Consider the following 20,922-nt stretch of genomic DNA (forward strand, 5'->3'; position numbering starts at 1 on the left):
TCATATTTGCATGAAATTCATGTTGTATAAAGGCCACTACATTGTTAAATACACTTTTAATTTTGCATCATGAATTTCAATTCTGAATTGCAATTCTACTTCTTGTTTGCCACCTCAGTTCAAATTCAAGAACTGAATTGGAATTTAATTCAATTCTGAATTCTGCCCAGCTTTGACGGGGATAAACCTAAAAAAACAACAACATATTTTTAGCTTTGCGCATATTCTCCTTCGTGCTGAAAATATTAAATCATCTTGATTTTTTTAAGTTATCGTAGCACCAATTTCAAGCATAGGCTATAAAAGTGAACTTTCTACAGTATACCAGGGTAGGCAAATGTTTTGTCTCTGATTTTGTTTTGAAAGATGATGGGCCTAGTCACGGCGTATTAGGGCCACGTAGAAATACATATTTTTTTTAGAGGGCGGGGGCAATATGATGAGAAAAAAAGTGGCAAATTTGCCACTGTTTAATATCCTCCTGACTACCAGGAAAAAAATATTGTCCAATCATGTTTATTTTACATTCCCCAATCTTTGTGCAGTAATTGGAATACTGCAAAATAATTTTTTTTTATTTTTTTTTTTAAAAGGTTTTATTTTTAAGCTATGATGTGTCCACTACTACAGAGGACATTTTTTAAAACTTAAATGCTAGGCTCAACTACAGTTAAAATAATTCAAACAATACTTTGTGTTCTTAAGAGTCTTATAGAAAACATGCTAACATTTAAAGCCTAAATTCGTTCAATAAAAAGTGTTAGTACACTTACTTTTCCCCTTCCCTTAAAAGTGCTTGGGAAGCCATTTTCTTTTATGATACAAAGGTAGCAAAACCCCACCCCTACACATTTGACATCATTGGAAATCTCTGAATTTCCTCTATAGAGCACAAAAAGGAGTTAATTCAATCGTATGCACTGGGTGGGAGATATTCAGGTTTAAAAAGGTCCACTACAGTGGACAAATTTGAATTACTGGTAGTCAGGAGGATATGGAGAGAAAAAAAGTGGCAAATTTGCCCCTGCCCTAAAAATATATATATTTCTTTAGTCATTTGTAGATGAGGCAAAAAAAAAAAAAAAGTGTAGTTTGCCCACCCGTGATCAGGAATTAGCTAATCAGAAGTCCCCTAAGGCAAAATTGTGAACGTGCTCCTACATCAGTTGTCTTTACTTGTCTCCTTGATAAACCTGTTGGCAAAAATGAGCATTTATTAGAATCATGCAGAAGTGACTTTGTACGACCCGTATGTGCGTGTCCTCACATAATCTGTACGTTTTCGTTTCCAACAATCCGGGTCGAGCCGCTTCTGTTCATCGGCGAGCGCTTTAGCCTGCACGGTAAACACGCGGCGCTCTTCGCTTCGCATTTTCTTCCAGCGCTCGCCGAGGAGCACGCTGATGGCTCTGAAACACGCACACGCACATTTCACACGCATGACCAAGCACGGATACCGCCGTCGAGGCGCGCACCAACCTGTTGTCCTTGCCCGGGTGCATCTGCGTGTACTGCACCCTGAACTTCTTGGCAAAAAGCATGAACGCGTTCATTGGCCGCTTGCACTTGGGTGTGCTGTGGTTACTTCCTGTTTGGCGGACACTTTGGCTTTTTATTGGCTTGCGGTGAGGACAGTGGGAGTGGCTGGGCGTGGGAGCGTCTGTTGGTTTGAGACAGGCTCGCAAATTCTTTTTTTTTTTTTTTAGTCAAAAAAAAAGAAAAAAAATTAAGTCAAACCTTGTAATGTGTCTCTGTGTGGAGAAACAGCGCCCCCACTGGACTGGGAGGCATGTCGCCGTCGGGCCATGCTGCTCAGCAGATAAACCGCGGAGGAGTCCAGTGGTGTGAAATCATAACTGCAAAAGTCCCACAAAAAATGGAACCATAATTGTAATTGTCTCAATCATGCACGCACAAGGTCATGTTGTTTTGGAAAACCTTTTAAATGTGTCAAAGACGAGCGAGTCATCTGTATGTTCGGCATCTCTGTGACCCGGAGGAAGGCACACGTCACCGAGCTCCATTTCATAGCCCGCTATCCCATAATGCACCACGGTCAAGCTCGGGTAGAATGACGACCAGCCTGATAAAAAGGACGGGAGTCGATATGTGTGGAAAGTGATCAACCGGATATACAAAATGCTTACTTACCTTTGTTTTTAACGTAGAATGGGTGGTCAAGTTGGCAGCGTGCAGTTAACAAGCTTTGACCAAAAGCGCCAGGGTCAAAGGTCAGCTGCAAGATGGCCTGACCGGACAACACGTATTCTGAATGTGCTACAAGCTGCAAACCCTCACTGCCGTAACTCTGGAAAAAAAAGGGTTTTTTTTGTTTTGTTTTTTAAGTCCGTCAAGCAATTATTATACTTGCGTTGTTGAAAGATGATTTTTTTTTTAACTCATTTGCTCCCAATAACGTGTAAATACGTTTTTTTTGTTTTAAGTGTCCCAAAGACGTATTTATACGTTTTGTTTTGTTTTTTTATGCTAAAGCATACAGAAGGCTTTGATGCAGCCTCTCAACAGCAAAGAACGGTTGCAGAAATGGTAGTTATTACACAAACGGCCAGCAGGTGGCAGCAGAGCAAAGGAGATCAACCAGAGCCATCTAAAAAAAAAGCTAAATTACTTACAATTTTAAATAGATTTGTGAAAACTGATGAAACGTAGAAGAGACTTTAATCTTTCTTTTGATAGGTCCCTTGCTTTCATAGCAATTGAACACAATATTCTGTGGGCCTTGCAAAATCAGTCAAAATTCAGTAAAACAGCTTTAAACAGTAAACAGTAAAACAACAACAGTAAAATTGCTTCTGTGAAAATGGCTGCGAGTGAATGAGTTAAATACCTTCAAGGATAATGACTGTTCCTCATTGTCGGACTGAAGGTCCTCAACGTTGCGCCACTCCACACTGGAGCCACTATGGAAACGCAGGTGAGTACCTGCACATACAAAACAGCTTTTCATGAAACTACCTGTATACTGGCAACCCGATTAAAGAGTGAGTATTGAACCGTTTTGAATCTTAATATTTTGAACTGATGTGTATGTTTTATGAAGTGGTCTATGTATTGTAATTATCTATTAATGCTTACACTTTTTTTTAAATTGAAATAATATTCAATTGTACATATAATTTTGCAATGCTTCCTGTTGCAAACAAATAACAGCATAAAACATTACACATTTATATCTAAATGTGAAACATTAATTAAAAAATATTTTTTTTTTCATCGTAAATTTTATTAAAATGTTACAATTAAAATCAGATATTTTACGTATGTATATAAACCTATGCAGCCTTTACATTTCTATTTTTACATGTACTTAAAATAATTTGCATATATATTTTTAAACATGTATATAATTTTACTTTATATGTTAAAGAAAAAAAAATCTGATTGCAACTTAAACTTTTTTTTTTCTTTTTTTAACAGGATTCTGTCAGTGTGTTTCCAGAATGTCAGTTATCTTTTGGTTTAGCCATTTTAATTTTGGATTCATGCAGATGTCTTAAATTTCCATATTCCAGCAGAACCCTTCTTAACTCTTCATAATTCATAATTAACTCCTTCACTGCCATGGACGGAAAAAGACGTCAAATGATGCATTTTTTTTTGCTGGGCTGGCAGTGAATGTGTTAAATACTAAAACGGCTCCATTCACATTCCCATTTGACTATATGTGCGCGTACCTTTAAGAAAACAATGCCAGGCAGTGGCAGGCCAGGAGACACTCCAAGCAGTGTCCTTGTCATCAGACAGTGAGGACCTGGTGGACACCACAGAGCTCCGTTGGCTGCTCATCTGTGCAAACATAAAAGTAAACATCTGAAGTGGGTCGCTCGCTGCATTGTTGGCGGGTTATTGAAGTGGGAGTGAAGAGAGTTTTCTGTACTCTGCCTCTGCTGGAGTTAGGAGGGTGTGGCCGGGCATAAGAATGTAGATCATTTCTGGCAGAAGAGGAACTGGAAATGGCAAACCAAGACACACTTACTGACTTTACTTACAGTACTTTACGTATGCTGTGTGCTGTATGTGTTATAGCTGAGAAAGTCATGCTATTTAACAATTAAATGATGTGATTGTACCCGCTGTGAGGAGACTCCTGTAGTAGTGGGCTCTGAGGCCCGGTGGCAATGTGAGCCAGCTGTGTCAGCCAGCGGGTGTCCCCGGCTGCCGCGCCGACCTCCGTTTGATAAATCGCTGTCATCTCTTTCTCCTCCGGAGGCTCCTGCAGTTTTGGAAGATCAGCTGGGGAAAGAGCAAAGGGATTTTTTGTGTCTTCATGATGCATCGTACAATTATAAAAGTCACATTTGGTGTTATGTACCATATTCCATGAAGGTATCACTCTTTGGGCCAAGGGAGGAGTTATGTGATTGGTCCTGATCCACTTTCACAATCTTTTCTGAGAGTGTAAACACAAAGACACCAATGTAGATTTTGAGAGTGTTACTTAATAGTTGAGAGATGCATACCTGAGCATTCGCAATCAGGCTTAGTTTCCTTGTGATGTTTGGGGTTATCACCAGACATGCTTTTGGGGATCACCACCTCCCACATCATGATGTCAAGTTGTCAACTGAAACGTTGAATGTGAAAGATATAAATGTCACGGAAGCCACTCGTTCAATGTATTTATTTTATTATTATTCCTAACAAAATTTTTTTTTAGCTAACCCAAAAGTGTAATCATACGTTCTTCCCCTGTTGCACAATATGGTCATCATGTGACAGCCTCTTGTTTATAAACTTTGAGAGCGTCCGCGCATGCGCGTATCGACCCATTCATTCAACGCTGTGAATGACGGTGTTACAAATAAACGAGGAGCAAGTCGCAATATGTTGTTAAAACATTTAGTTAGACATCATTTTGTTCAAAGAATCGTATTCGGGAGATGTAAGCAGAAGCAGTTTGATCGGTCACTGAACGAAAGTGCTATTAATTAAACTGGGGATTTCCGTCGACGAATATGAGAGAAATGTGTATATGAAGAATCTTATTCATATGGAAAATATGTCCGTGTTGAGAAATCGCGAATAAATATAATAATGCGTCGAAAGGGTTTTCGGGCAAAGGGCCGTTTCAACAAAAACTAACGTCAACAATGAAGCTTTCAGAACGATCAACTGAGCTCGTATTTGTGAAAACAACAGGCCTCGTCATCTCAACATTGCCTCGTATTTTCCTAGTTTAGAGCATATTCGATACAATGCCGCGGTCGCTTGTCGAATTCGACGCTTTAAAACACGGAAAAGTTTTAATGAACTTTTTCTTTACTCACCTAAACAGTGGCCTTGTACGGGGAAAGTAGGTTGGTATAAACACATCATCCTCACCAATCCTATTGGCCCAACCGACTGTCAATCAAAGGCTATTAGCTTCGTCATTGGTCAAATTATTGGCAGACGGCTCTTCGTTGAAATGAAAAGATTAAAAACGATGATAAAACAATGTATGTTTCATTATTAAAGACCCGTTTTATTCTGTATTGTTTGCTTTAATTCTAAGTGTTTTGTTCTTGCAACCAATTCATTCAAGTGTTAGGTAGAACATTAAAAAAATATGCTCCAGGTTATTAAAGATTACTTAAATTGCAAAAAATGTCGAGATTGAATTTGTTTATTTAATTCATTTATGTATCCAATTCGTCATGTTCCTCCCTAATAAAGAAAAATAATAATACCACGCCGTGTTACCTAATTCGGCCACTAGAGAGCAGCAATAAGGTTGCAGACCGAATGTTTGTGTTTCCGAATGCCACCTTATTTTGAAGGAGTCACCGGATGCGGATAACTCATCTTGCAATGTGAGCAGATCAACTCTTTACCTCGGCAACGAGGCAACGTTGTTGAATCTTTTAAAACTTTTTTTTGGCTCTATCTCTCTCAGTAAAGTCCTCTGTTCACCTCACTTAAATGCTGAATTTTGGGTTTTGTGCTGCGGGTGTCGTGTCATCACCCTCCGCGTTTGTTGGTGAGTTCAGTTTTCCTTCGAGACTTTCTGTCACTTGCACCGTTACAGCCTGTCCGGTGTCATTTTGTTCTCAGTTATTTCGTGACATATTTGTTTGACATATCACCACAAATATGTCTAAATATATATATTTAAGACAAACGTCTCAACGCAGTATCATTTTGTGTAGTGTTGTAGTCATACTACTATCCACTTGGCTTCCTGTTTTTGAAGAAAAAAAATCCAGTCATTACATCCTGTTTATTTAAATAATAGAAAATTGGAACAAAGCTTTTAATAGATATATTTTTGTTTACTGTTGTTTTTAGAAACTTTCTCACTATTGTTGGTGCATTGTCTACTGTTTCATTGCATAAGTGTATGCTGCAAATATTAAAGTTTGTGAGGGCATTTCCTGTGCAGAGCCCCCATTTGGGCACCGCTCCAGCTTTTCAAATGGATTTAGGTCTAGGCTGTGTCTAGACCCTTCCTTTTATTGCCCTGGGTTCCTTTGTTGTCATAGAGAAAACAACGTGAAAATGATTCCACGCAAAATCAATGTGTCCCATTCTCCTGCTTCTCAAGCTCGGCGATGGACGAGCAGCCTCTCCAGGTGAGCGACGAAGAGCGAGTGGTGTTGCGAGAAGACAGCGGGCGGCGGAGACGAAGGAAGGCCATCACGTCGTCCTCCTGCGCCTCCATGGATCACATTGCTGTGGAGTTCGTTCTCCCGACCGCGGCGCGGGGCGGCGACTGCCCCGACACGCTGCAACTGGAGATTGCAGGAAACTGGACCGTTGAACAGGTCGCTTTGTCATTTAATTTTCTAATCAAGCATCACTGAAGGTGACTTGGAATATCTCTGGTCCCAGGTGAAGGCTCAGGTGTGGCTCAATGCGGTGACATCCAACCTCTGTCCGGAATTCTACCAGCGATTTTCTCCTGACCACTGCATCCTGCTTTACCAGAAGAAAGGCAACACGTGCGAGATTTACGACAAGCACCAAGTATTCCAGACGCTGGACTGCGTACGCTACTGGAGAGGTTTGTTTGCCATCTTGTGGAAGAGCGTTGAATCGTTGTGGTTGTCATTATACGTCGCTGGCATAGATTGCGGTTGGGGATCACTGCAGCATGAAACAAGGATCTTTTCAATTTCTTTTAAAGCCTTGAAGAAGGACGTTGGCCGGATCAAGCTGGTTCCTCGTCCGCAGCCCTCGGACGAGACGCTTCAGTACCAGCGTTACTTAAACTACCTGATCGGCTACGATGTCACCGACGTCAGTAACGTGCACGACGACGAGCTGGAGTTCACGCGCCGGAAGCTGCTGACGCCGCGACGCATCGAGCTGTCGGACCGCGACGCAAAGCTCTACTCCATGGACCCGTGGGTGACGCACAAGCCGTTGCCGGAGCACCTGCTGGGGAAGGTATGTTCAAATTTCAGGGGTTATATTTTTCTCTCACCAGGCGCCATATGGATCCAGCACAGCATGCATAATGCATGTCCTTATTAGGGTTGCAGGGGGAGGGGAAGCGGTAGTAAACCAGGCCAAAAATCCATCCATCCATCCATCCATCTTCTTTTTTTTAAGTACTTTATTTATAGATTTTCAGTTTAAAGAACAAACAGTCAAAAACAAAACAGACCAGAGTACCCGTAGAAGACCCACGCGGCCACGGGGAGAACATGCAAACTCCACCCAGGAAGGCCGGAGCCTGGACTCGAACCCGAGCCCTCAGTACTGGGAGGCAGACATGCTAACCACTCATTCACCGTGCCGCCCATTTTGCATTAAAGTGTATTCGAAAATTATTTTCCCCCTGATTACTGTTTATTTACCAGTGATTGGTGGTTATTTTGTTTTTCGTATTTGTATAGTGATTAACTCATTGACTCCCAGCCATTTTCACAGAAGTAGTCCCGTTCGCTCCTGGCTGTTTCACTGGACTTTGACTGATTTTGCAAGGGCCACAGAATATTGTGTTTTATGGCTATAAAAGCATGGAACCTATCAAAAGAAAGATTAAAGTCTCTTCTTTCATCAGGAAAAAGAAGTATGTTTCTATCTGTTTCCGTTTTGCAGCAATCAGCATTAGAAGAGAGCTAAGTTTCATCAGTTTTCACAAATCTATTTAAAATTGTAAGTAATTGAGCTTTTTTTCTAGATGGCCCTGGTTGATCTCCTTTGCTCTGCTGCCACCTGCTGGCCGTTTGTGTAATAGCTACCATTTCTGCAATCGTTCTTTGCAGTTGAGAGGCTGCGTCAAAGCCTTCTGTATGCTCTAGCATAAAAAAAAAAACAAAAAAAAACAAAAAAAACGTATAAATACGTCTTTGGGACACTTAGAACATAAAAAAACGTATTTACACGTTATTGGGAGCAAATGAGTTAATCAATTAATTTCAACAGCTCCAAATGTTACTTAAGACAAATACACACTGTCTGACACACATTGAACTATTTACATTTTAAATCCTGCTTGTCATATCCTGCAGCCTGAAAAGAAATTCAAATAATGTTCTTTATAAAGAATTCAACTGTTCTGTCTTTATTGTAAGAACACGTTATTGGTTAATGGGTCCCATTTTATGAGGAAGTTAGCGCTTCTAGTCTTCCTCAAAGATGAGTCATATCTTATCTCGATCGTACAGATGCTGTATTTCCATTCAAACGGTTTCTTCAATGTTATTGGGCTGCTCTATTCATCAGGTCAGCAACGGCCACGTCCTCGTTGTAATCCACATCCGCGCAGTCAGTCAGACCATCAAGGTGTCCATTGATGACACACCAGCACAGGTACATTAGATTGTTCTGCTTCAAGCTCTCGATTTGCTTTGTGACGTCGCACATTATTTGAACCAGGTTTTGTCAAGCTTCTTCTCCAAAATGGCAAATAAAAGAGGCTTGCTGGGGATCCCTGACAGCACGTGCGAGACGGACTTTGTGCTGCGCGTGTGTGGAAGGTTGGTTCGAATCAAGGCAGCTCTGAAGTTGGTGGGATCAGATGAGTTTATTTGTGGTGTCTGTGGATCTCACTTTGCTTCATCTATCCTTCCCTCCTTCCTCTCTTTAGTTTTTCCTCTGGTCACTTGAGATCTCCTTAATTTGTTGGAATTTAGAGGTTTCTGGGGTTGGTGTAAGACTCTGGTTTTGTAACCACGCAGGAGGTGTTTGGTTGGTGCTGGATTTCACTTTGATGGACTGGATGCAGTGGTTTCTGTGGATCTCACTTTGCCTCATCGATCCTTCCCTCCTTCCTCTCTTTAGTTTTTCCTCTGGTCTCTTGCGAAAAAAAAGAAAGAAAAAAAGATGAGTTTATTTGATTGAACAGGGAGGAATACCTGTACGGAGAGAAACCACTGCACAACTTCAACTGGATCCGTCAGTGTCTGAAGAATGGCGAGGAGATTCACTTGGCTCTGGAGACGCTGCCGGATCCCGACCTGGACCTGGTCCATGAAGAGGACTGGGCCCAAGTGGACGATTGCACTGGTGTCGCGGGTAATCATTTTTACAGTTCTCAGTGTTTGAGTGCCGGCCAGTCATTTGGTGTTATTGTCCGATTTTGCATCATTCCAGGCACGCATGAGCAGCTGACCATCGACGAGAAGGACCACGAGCGAGTGTTCACAGTGTCCATGTGGGATTGTGACAGGAAGTTCCGGGTGAAGGTGCTGGGAATCGACATCCCAACTCTTCCCAAAATTCCCGACTATGTCGTGTTCATTGAGGCCAGCATCTTCCACAGTCAGCAGCTTCTTGCGCAGGTTGAGAAATTATACTGATCCATATATGACAGGTGTAATGTGTAACGTTCCTGGTTAACAAAAAGCAAATATTTATTTTCATTTCATTTTTTTTTTTTTTTTTACATCTGAAAGAGAACGTACAGCTTAATTTTCGAAGCATGAACAAAGAATGTAAAGCCTCAATTTGTACTTCAGGAGCGGACGACTCCCAAAGCCTTCAATGAGGAAGTGTTGTGGAACTGCTGGTTAGAGTTTAACATTAAAATCAAGGACCTGCCAAAAGGGTCCAGACTTAACCTCCAGGTAAGGATTCATTTATATATTTTTTTTTATTGTTATTATAGGTTTATATATTGTGTTCCCTCGTTTATTACGGGTTTTCCATTCCAAAAACTACCTGCGATAATGGAAATCCGCGTTAATTTAAAAAAAAAAAAAAAAAATCTGTTTATATTTTTTTGTTTATTCTTTTTATTTTCGTTTTGGTATGATTTTTAGTTTATTATGAATATTTTTTCATTCATCTTTTTTTTTCATTTACACTTTTTTTCCCCATTAAAAGTATGTTGTTGTTTTTTTAAATTAACTTATTATACAGCACAGTATATATTTTCTATCTCCGGAATGCAATGTCGTGGAGCGACGGCACAGACACCGTTGGAAAAGTCTCATCGAGACGAATCCGCGGATGCCCATATGTCCCCGGTCGGGCGTAGGGTTCGAGAGATACGGACGCACAAAAACCAAAACAAATAAACAAACCAAAAAGCACCTTGTGTTTAAAAAAAAAAAAAAAAAAAGCACACTGTTGAAAAATCCGCGAAACTGCGAGGCCGCAAAAGATGAACATGCGATAAACAAGGGAACACTGTACTGTATATATGTATTCTGCACCGCCAATCACAGTTCTGAGGTTGGCGGTTCAAATCTGGGCTCCGACTTTCTGTTTGATGGATATAAAGAAAAAAAGATATAAAGATGACATCCAACATGAAACACTAATCCCACCTAATGGCAGAAAATTACCTCAAGACAAATGTATGACTCAATTATTTACACAATTTTTTAATCTATATTTTTTTAACTTCAAAAACTATGAATAACTTACAATAAAATTAATGTATCAATGGTTGAAAAGATACAACCACATTTGTGTTTGGTAACCATATTTGTCCACTTATGTGTTAATTAAAAAGTGTATGAAAAGCTTGAAAACACATTTTATTGTGTATTAAGAACAGTGTGATTAATTTGCGATTAATCGCGAGTTAACCACGAAAATCATGCAGATAGCTACGATTAAAGATTGTAACAAGTGAAGTGATGCATATATGTACAGTATGTAATGTATGTGTATGCATGTGTTTACGGCATATATATATTAGTTTTAAGTTGCATTAAATTGTACTTGCTGATACCTGCAGAAACCCTTTATCCATAAACATAAAAAAAAATGTTTTTTGAGTCTGTCTATGCTACATTATAAATTTTCACCTATGTGTAACTCATACAATGAATGAGGGATAAATAATGTGTTGAATATATTACAGCATATCAATTCCTTCCTAGGTGGTGTGTAGAAAACAACCCCAAACCCCGACCTCAAAAGGATCTTCCTACCATGATAACACATCAGGAGGCGGAAGTCACGACAGTAAGTCCGCCTCAAATTCCGCCTCACCCCCGCAAAGCGAGCCTCACCTCTTCTGCCGCCGGTTCTCAAGGCAAGACGAAGAGCCGCCTCTTGTACTACGTCAACCTGCTGCTGATAGACCACCGCTCGCTGCTGCGCCAGGGGGAGTTCGTCCTGCACATGTGGAAAATGCCCGAGAAGAGCGAGGAGAGCAGCAGCAGCAGCATCAACGCCGACAAGCTGACGTCGGCCACCAACCCGGAAAAGGCTTCGTCCATGGCCATCGCCATCTTGCTGGATAAGTACTGCTACCCCGTGGTGCTTCCCAAGAGCCGCGATCTGAGTCGGGACGGCGCTTCGGCAGCGGAGGATCCTGACGGATGCGAGCGAGGTCAAAGGGAGATGCCGAACCACCTGAAGAAACAGTTTGGAGCCATTGTGGCTACCGACTCCCTGCATCCGTTGAGTCCTGAGGACAAAGAGCTGCTCTGGCATTTCCGACACGAGTGTATGCGTGACCCCAGGTAACTTAGATAGTGAAACACTTTTTTAAAAAGTCTACACACCCCTGCTCAAATACCATCCCAGATAGCAGGCAGACGTTGAAAAGATGTTGAATCAACATTCCGCTGTGAGCTTATATGGTTGAATCAACAACACCGAATCGCCTTGTAGATCATGTATTGGGATACATGTATCGCGATACGTATCGTATTGTGACCCTGTATCGTGATATATATATATCGTGAGGTTGTTGGCAATACTCAGCCCGAGTTCCAACGTTGAAATCCTTACAAAATCCACATATTTGGATTATTATTATTATTATTGGAACAACGTTGAATCGACGTTATATTTTCCTTCATTTTCAACCATGACCCAAATAAAGGATTTTGGATCAATGTTGAATCAACATTACTATCTATCTATCTATCTATCTATGCTTTGAATCTGCCTATATTTAGAAGTCCTGCTTTATTTACAGACAGGAGAAACAGACTAATAAAAACTTGGTAAGATTTCAAAATATTTTTTTAATGAATAATGACAACGGAAACCTTAATTAAAGTTCAGTAACTTTATTTAAAACTTCCGTGGCATATTCCACATACAGTTAAGTTATGCAGGTTATAGATCACACTACGCATTCTAACAGGGTTGTATAGACGTTATCAATCCACTGTACATGTATTGTGCTTGATTTTTGCCACTGATCTATATATATATATATATATATATGACTGGGGAGACTTTTGATGTTGCGAGGCCGCCATATTGCTCCTCCCAAGAAACGTTTCTCAGCATACGATCCAATACATTTACAGTATCGAAATTGAAGAACATATGAGACAGTACTTAGGAGAAACAGCATGATTTATGGTGTTTAAAATGTATTAAACATAAGAGAACTTGCACTGGCGTGTGTGTGTGCTATTGGCTATTCAATCATATATACAGGTCAGTGATTTTTGCACACGGCAAACAAACCTTACAAGCTCTCCCTGTCAGGGCCTATCCAAAGCTGCTGTCATCGGTCAGGTGGGGGAAACAGGAAGATGCCTTGGCTACCCACCGGCTGTTGGAGCGCTGCACTGCTTGGGACAGCAGGTAAGGACATTTCCACTCTTAAAGTGGAAGTCAATCTTAAACATTCTTGAAAATAATATGTCATATGTAGCCTCACTAGTGTAAACATGACATTCTGATTAATATGTGGAATAAGAGTTAGGAAGCTGACTTTAATGTTGCTCAGGGCTTACACAACGACCAATCACAGCTCCCCTGTTTTCTGAAGCTGAGCTGTGATTGGTTGTTACCTGAGATCTGAAATGAATAACGTCTGGATTTAGCTGCTTAACTCATATTCCACTAATGCAATATTAACCAGAAAACTATATTTAGACTAGTGGGGCTGCATAGAATATATTAATGTAAAAAAAATTGGGTGTTGACTTCCCTTTCAAGCAACACTAAGGAATTTTCAATTTATCTTGATTATAACAACGCCATGTGGACAAAAGCGGTAATGTCATGCCTGAAGGAAGACTACATTTCCCATGAGGACAAGCATATTGCGTCATTTTTTTAGCTCACGCCAGCGAGCGTTGACATTCACATTGACTTCTGTCTTTGTCAAGAATAGGGAAATGGGGAAGTGACGTATGCTATAAAGCAGTCAACACATTAGTAGTTTTTTGAGTGGCAGTGTTCCTACCATCCTCCTCAAAGTTGCTTAGTGCCAGTAAAAATGATACAGACCCCCTCAGGCCATGGCAAAGGTACCAAATAAGTAGTTTTAAGTCGATGTTTCATCAGAAGAGTTTAAAAAAAAAACATTTTATTAAGGTTGAAAAGTTCCTTAGTGCTACTTTAATGTTGCCAAATGTTTGCGTTACTATTCATGTTGATGTTGATGTTGGTCAGTGTTCTGGATGTCGGCTTGGCCATGCAGCTGCTTGACTGCCACTACTCTGACGCTCAAGTCCGCTCCATGGCCGTGAGGAAGTTGGAGACGCTGGAGGATGACGACGTGCTGCGATACCTTCTGCAGCTTGTCCAGGTAAGATGGATTTAAAAAAAAAAAAAAAAAAAGACAACAAAAACACAACACACAGGGCCTTTTAGTTATAGTATGTGATTTTGTAATATGTAAACAGGGTAGCCTAACTGTGTGTGCTTCAATGCAGACACATTGACAAAACCTTCTTTGTGCCCCCCCCCCTTTTCCTACTTATTACCCATCCAAGTGGCACTGTTAGATAAGGATCTACATTTTTTTGTTTGTGCGGTGGTTGCGTTTTTCTGTGTTATGAAACCTGTCATTCTGCAGCTAATGTGTGTATGCAGGCAGTCAAGTTTGAGCCCTACCATGACAGCGCCCTTGTCAGGTTCCTGCTCAAGAGAGCTCTGCGGGTAAGAAGGACGAAAAATTCATCACAAATTACTGTCATTCGCTACAACGTTTGGTTAAAAAATATCTCTTATCGTCCCTGTTTTTTTTGCATTTCAGAGTAAGCGCATCGGCCATTTCCTCTTCTGGTTCCTACGCAGTGAAATCGCCCAGTCCAAGCATTACCAGCAGAGGTTTGCGGTCCTGCTGGAGGCCTACCTGCGAGGGTGCGGCGAGGCCATGCTGCAGGATTTCGGGAAACAGGTGAGCGTTTATTTGCGATATCCCTATGAAGGGTATCACACACATATTCAACTGATTGCAGGTGGAGGTGACCGAGGCTCTGCAGAAAGTCACCCGAGAGATCAAGACCATGTCTCCAGACAAGTATGATGTCACGCCTCAAGGTGAACGTTTTGTTATAAAAATGTATTATTACAGAACTTATACTTAGTATGTACATTCCCCATTTTGTCCTGTTAAAGCTATATTCCCAAAATAGTTTACATCAAGTGCTGTAAACTAAAGTGAACGTTTGCTTTTCAGTGGTGTGTCAGATGCGTCAGAAGCTGGAGACACTCCAGTTGTCCGGTCTTCCGCAGGGTTTCAGGGTCCCTTATGATCCCGGACTAAGAGCTGGAAGCCTGCTGGTAACTCAGACGCACACTGTAGAGCAAGGGGTGTCAAACTCATAGTAGCTCAGGGGCCGCATGGAGGAAAATGTATGACCAAGTGGGCCGGATTGGTAAAATAATGGCATATAACTTAAAAACAATTGCAACCCCCTTCGCTTCTGGCTGTTTTACTGGATTTTGACTGATTTTTGCAAAGCCTCACAGAATATTGTGGTCTGTTGTTGTAAAAGCATGGGACCTACCAAAAGAAAGATTAGAGTCTCTTCTTTCATCAAGAAGAAAAAAGTATATTTGTATGTTTCCGTTTTGCAGCTATTAACATTAGAATATAGCTAAGTTTCATCATTATTCACAAACCTGTTGAAAACTGGGGAAAAGAGCTTGTTGCAACATGGCCCTGGTTGATCTCTTATACTCTGCTGCCACCTGCTGACTGTTTCTGTAATAACTACCATTGCTTCTCTTCAGTTCAGAGGCTGAATCAAAGCCTTCTGTGTCTATAATAAAAATAAAAAAAAAAGTATAAATACGTCTTTAGGACACTGTTAATATTTAAAATAGAACATATTTATACATTTTTGGGAGCAAATGAGTTAATGACATTATAAAGATGTTAATTTTTGTCATATCTATTTGTGTTACCAGTAATTGAATTTGTGTCGTATTTAACATGTTTATGTCAGTCTATGATAAAAAAAAAAAATATATAATAATAATAAATAAACAAACCGTAACTTTAATATGTGTGTAAAATAATGACATCCAGGACGATTCCCCGTACAAGTTGCATTGCACATCTGAGGACTGCTTGTGAAATTGTAAATTTATATGTTTTGATTGTGGCCAGCTGATTAATTGATCCGACATTACAAATTATTTTTTTACTTCATCTCGCGGGCCGGATTAAACCCCTTTTGCGGGCCTGATCCGTATGTTTGCCACCCGTGCTGTAGAGACTCTCATGTAATTGCTGACTGAAAGTTTCTTTTCTGAGTTCAGATCGAGCAGTGCAAAGTGATGGCGTCCAAGAAGAAGCCGCTGTGGCTGCAATTTAAAAGGGCTGATCCCACCACCCTCTCCAAGGACCCCATTGGTATCATTTTCAAACATGGTGACGACCTCAGACAGGACATGCTCATCCTGCAGGTGGCGGACATTTCGTACATGCATCTGAATTGTCATCTTATATAGGACAAATAGAGGTTGAGTAGTACTAACTGTTGTTATGTTTCCTGACAGATTCTGCGGATCATGCAGTCCATCTGGGAGACCGAATCTCTAGACCTGTGCCTGTTGCCTTACGGCTGCATCTCTACCGGAAACAGGATAGGTCCGTTACATAGCCGCCCCGTTTTCATTCCGTATGTCATCCCCAAATTGTTTTTCAGGTATGATAGAGATAGTGAAGGACGCCACCACCATCGCCAACATCCAGCAGAGCGTCGTCGGAAGCACCGGAGCCTTCAAAGACGAAATCCTGCATCAGTGGCTGCGGGACAAGTGTGTGGGTGAAGACAAGGTATGAAAAGATTTTGATTCTGGGGTTGGCGTAAGACTTTGGTTTTGTAACCACGCAGGAGGTGTTTGGTTGGTGCTGGATTTCACTTTGATGTGCTGGTTTCTGTGGATCTCACTCTGCCTCATCGATCCTTCCCTCTTTCCTCTCTTTAGTTTTTCCTCTGGTCTCTTGAGATCTCTTTAATTTGTTGGAATTTAGAGGCTTCTGGGGTAACCATGGGGAAGGCAGGAAGTGTTTGGTCGGTGCTGGATTTCACTTTGATTTATCTTTCTTTTCTTTTCTTTTTTTCTCTGGTCTCCTGACCTTTGAACGTCACGACTCTGGCGAGACTCTGAAGTATCTGGTTGTGGTGAAGGGTAATGGGATTTTTATGAGGTTTTAGGTGAATTAATGAGTATAAATTTACACGTATTTGCACGCACACAAACGCACTCATACACGTAAAAAAAATAAATTAATTAAAAAGACGTTGAATCGGTAAGACTACCGAATGAACAATTCTGAGCTCTCCAAAAAAAAAAAAAGGATTTGAAGTCAAAATAGCCATATTACCCCGCCAGACCTTTGTTTTCGTTTGTGTTAAAAGGAAGTAGCAAAAAACAGCAGACAGGAAAAGGACGTGAGCTCAGTGGTTTCCTGTCACACAAATGCTACTTTTAGACTTGTCACCTCCACTCACTGACTGTTTATTAAATGTATATTTGTCATGTATTGTATGAACTTGCAATATGATCCAAAGAGATAATGTGGTAATTCCAGTGAATTTCTTAGCCCAACTAAAGGAAGTGATTTTACTGCATGTGACCAAGTTGTGTTTGCAGTTTCATCACGCTGTGGAGAGGTTTTTGTATTCCTGTGGCGGTTACTGTGTTGCCACCTACGTCCTGGGCATCGGCGATCGGCACAATGACAACATCATGATCACTGAATCCGGTAACCACGCTCGTCTTTCGCTTTCACACTTCCAGTCTGTACGTGAGCAGGAAAATGTTTGCGCTGCCTCAGGGAATCTCTTCCACATCGACTTTGGACACATCTTGGGGAACTACAAGAGCTTCATGGGAATCAGTAAGGAGTGGGTTCCCTTTGTGCTCACGCCTGACTTCCTGTATGTCATGGGAACGTCGGGAAAGAAAAGCAGTGCCCACTTCCAGAAATTTCAGGTGCTTAAAACAAAATTAATGCCTCACGTCACATGTATTATATGTAGACTTATTACATATTTTTTTAATCTACGTTTAAGGATGTGTGCGTGAAAGCTTACCTCGCTCTTCGGCACCACACCAACCTGCTCATCATCCTTTTCTCCATGATGCTGATGACTGGTATGATTATGCTTTTTTTTTTTTTTTTTTTTTTTTCCTGTTATTTTACAACACTATGTAGTCATAATACTGTTACTTAAATAGGGATGTCACGATAAGGGCAATATCGTGATATCGCGGTATTAACTCATTCACTCCCAGCCATTTTCATGTTCTATTGCTATAAAAACATGGAACCTACCAATAGAAAAATGTGTCTCTTCTTTCATCAGGGGAAAAAAAAAATGAGTACGGTATATTTTTTTAGAATTAGCGTTAGAATTAGCTAAGTTTCATCATTATTCACAAACCTGTTGAAGATACTTGGAAAAACAGCTTGTTGCAACATGGACCGGGTTGATCTCTTATACTTTGCTGCCACCTGCTGGACGTTTTTTTTTTTTTTTTTGGTAATAACTACCATCGCTTTAAGCAACCATTTCAGGTCAGAAACTGCATCAAAGCCTTCATACAAAAACTCTAGCAAACAAAAACCTAAAAAACGTATAAATACGTTTTTGGGAGTGAATTAGTTAAAACTGCCACAATATTATCGTCGTCGTGTTCACAATATTTAAAAGGAACACATTTGTTAAAAAGTCAGGTTGATTTCCATTTGTGCAATTCTAGCGCCCTCTCGTGGCAAGTTTATTAGTGCAATTTAATTTTCATTAGGGATGTTTTGGCCTTCTATGTTAAAAATCTATGCTAATTGTCAGATAAAGGGTAACCTAATTTGCTTGTGAAGCAATCAATGTGTGCTGGCATTAGCAAGTAAATGCCTCAATATTGTTATTAGAGATTGTAGGTGGTTTATATGCATTGCTGTTATGTACAAAAGTATGATATTGTGCTTTTTTTTTTTTTTTAGTATGAGCTCTTTTTATTTTACAATATAGTGATCTTTTTTAAACATCGCCAACGCCTCCACAATATGGTGATAATTATCGTATCGTGACCTTCATATCGTGATAATATCGTATCGCGATATTTGGATATCCTTACATCCCTATACTTAAACACTTTTTCTTGTCTTCTAGGCATGCCTCAGCTGACCAGCAAGGAAGACATCGAGTACATCCGGGAGGCGCTCACCGTCGGCCGCAGCGAGGACGATGCGCAGCGCCACCTCCTGGACCAAATAGAGATTTGTCGGGAGAAAGGCTGGATGGTGCAGATAAACTGGTTCGTTCACCTGGTACTCGGGATCAAGCAGGGGGTGGAGAAACGCTCCACATGAGTGTCAATAAAAAAATAGACAAGATGTGTGAAAGACAATCGAAAAAAGAACAAAGTGTGATCGGGATTTGCTGAAACAATACTGATGACATGCTAAATTAAATGTGATTCTTTTATAAAGCTGTGACCATCACCATACGAGTCAATTGTAACAGTTTCTATGCAGGTTTTCCTACTTTCTTTTTAAGTCTTAATGTTTCACAATGTTAACATAAAATCTTCTTCTATACTGCAGTTCACCTGCCGCCGCCCCACTATATCGCTGATTTTTTATTATTATTTTTTTTAACATATTTACTTGTCTGTTGCATAGATCGCAGCTATATTATATATATATATTTTTTTATAGCAAGCTCACTTCACAGTATTTTACACAACCACCTATTGAACTCTCTACCTTAGGCATTACTGTCATCTCGTGGTGTTTATGGCACAAAGCACTTATTACAGTACAGTATTAAATTTTTTTCAATTCAAATATGGCTTAGAACGTGTAAAATTAAAAGTTGACTTGTGTTGAAAAAAAATAAAATATGGTCTCTCAAGGACGTTTAGTCAGGGAGGCAGAGCCTCACCTGCATCATGAATAGTGAAAAGAAAAGTTTAAATAAAAATCTTTTCAATTTTAATTATTTGGCCTGTGCGTTATCTTGTTCTTGTTTTTGAATCCATCAATCTCTGTGGTCAAAAACACTGAAATTGTGTATTTCACATACTTCACATTCTCTTCACTTTAGTCTGCTCAATGTATTTGTATTTAATATTCGTGTATTAGCTATTTAGATGTATTGATCACATAAAAACAGAGATTAAATGGAGTTTTAACGCTCTACTTTGGACATCAGATTAGAAATGCCAGTTTTGAATTCCAGGCTTCTATTTTATGGCAAATGTGCTATTTGGCTTATAAATTTGTGAATCTGACTGTCGGTCCCTCAGTACGTGTCACTGATCTCTTTAGATTGTGGATTTTCACTGGTTCAGAGTTGATTTGATTCATAGTATATGTTTCCACCACAAGAGGGCGCACTGTGACATACGACAGGCCTTTTGTGCCCTCTCATCTCTGTCATCATTCCTCGCATCTCTTTCCATCTTAATCATTGGCATTATTGTCTCAGGACTTGAGTGGGCGCAGATGGACAAGACTGACACCCTTTCTTCTTGTTTCTTCTTCTCACTGTGCCTTTGAACTGCAAATGGATTCGTCAGAACAGGAAAAAAAAAAGCCCCCTCGTTCTTCAGCTCTTTATGGCTCCTTAAAGCTTTTTAGCACGCCTTCGTGAATCATGTGGAGGATGAAGCGATTCGCTCAACACACAGAAATGTGAATGGAAATGGGGAGAGAGAGAGAGAAAAAAAAAAGCTTTGTTGTCTTTCAGCGTTTTGTATTTCTCATGGCAACAGCACAAATTGGAGGAAAAAAAAAATCTGTTATCTTCATACGCTCACTGGCCAGAACATTGAGTACAAATACATATCTGGCATAAAATAAAGTAGTTTGAATGGTCATCTGAAACTTACGTAGCTCCATGAGTAAATCAAATGTCACAAACATATTTAAATCGAATGCAGTCAATTCTACACGACTTCAAAAACAATCCAAATTGTGAAAATATTTTCTCAAACCTGCTCACAGTGAAGAATTGTTCATTTTTGGGTGACTTCTCTTCCAAAATACCGCATTAAAATAGTGCGTGCGTTTGCGTGCGCGCGCACGTTAACTCATTCACTCCCAAAAACGTAATTATACGTTTTTTGTTTTTTTGTTTTTTGTTTTGTTTTGTTTTGTTTTTAATGCTGCAGCATACAGAAGGCTTTGATGCAGCTTCAGACCTGAAAGGGTCGCTTAAAGCAATGATAGTTATTACAAAAAACGGCCAGCAGGTGGCAACAGAGTATAAGACAGCAGCACGGGTCATGTTGCAACAAGCTCTTTTTCCCAGTGTTCTCAACAGGTTTGTGAATAATGATGAAACGTAGCTATAT

The 20,922-nt window shown here is 40.3% G+C and overlaps 2 protein-coding genes across 3 annotated transcripts; one reads left to right on the plus strand and one right to left on the minus strand.

The window, feature by feature from the left end:
* On the minus strand, positions 1-5,321 carry LOC144004115 (HMG box-containing protein 1-like). Of its 2 annotated transcripts, XR_013279209.1 has the most exons (14): positions 5,289-5,321; positions 4,482-4,585; positions 4,334-4,411; positions 4,092-4,254; positions 3,899-3,968; positions 3,696-3,807; positions 2,849-2,943; positions 2,152-2,308; positions 1,939-2,083; positions 1,738-1,856; positions 1,480-1,660; positions 1,268-1,409; positions 1,101-1,193; positions 1-187 (listed from the first exon to the last, which is right to left on the minus strand). XR_013279209.1 is itself a non-coding variant. In XM_077501069.1 (13 exons), exons 2-13 carry the CDS (start codon positions 4,567-4,569, stop codon positions 1,173-1,175), a joined length of 1,371 nt encoding a protein of 456 aa, XP_077357195.1. In that variant the 5' UTR covers positions 4,570-4,585; positions 5,289-5,321; the 3' UTR covers positions 1-1,172. The 2 variants fall into 2 exon arrangements, 1 of the variants encoding a protein (XP_077357195.1); XM_077501069.1 differs by having other exon boundaries at positions 1-1,193.
* Positions 5,322-5,777: 456 nt separating this feature from the next.
* Positions 5,778-19,562, plus strand: pik3cg (phosphatidylinositol-4,5-bisphosphate 3-kinase, catalytic subunit gamma). Its single transcript, XM_077500927.1, is given in 24 exon segments — positions 5,778-5,980; positions 6,545-6,764; positions 6,832-7,003; positions 7,127-7,389; positions 8,674-8,760; positions 8,827-8,927; positions 9,296-9,465; positions 9,544-9,731; positions 9,909-10,016; positions 11,283-11,376; positions 11,378-11,870; positions 12,856-12,954; positions 13,771-13,906; positions 14,194-14,259; positions 14,357-14,500; positions 14,562-14,643; positions 14,783-14,886; positions 15,871-16,017; positions 16,111-16,201; positions 16,260-16,390; positions 17,212-17,323; positions 17,396-17,553; positions 17,634-17,715; positions 18,735-19,562. Coding segments are annotated over 23 exon segments (3,441 nt in total). The 5' UTR covers positions 5,778-5,980; positions 6,545-6,551; the 3' UTR covers positions 18,935-19,562.
* The last annotated feature ends 1,360 nt before the right edge of the window (positions 19,563-20,922 follow it).

Source organism: Festucalex cinctus, chromosome 16 (genome assembly GCF_051991245.1).
Source record: "Festucalex cinctus isolate MCC-2025b chromosome 16, RoL_Fcin_1.0, whole genome shotgun sequence".
NCBI lineage: Eukaryota > Metazoa > Chordata > Actinopteri > Syngnathiformes > Syngnathidae > Festucalex > Festucalex cinctus.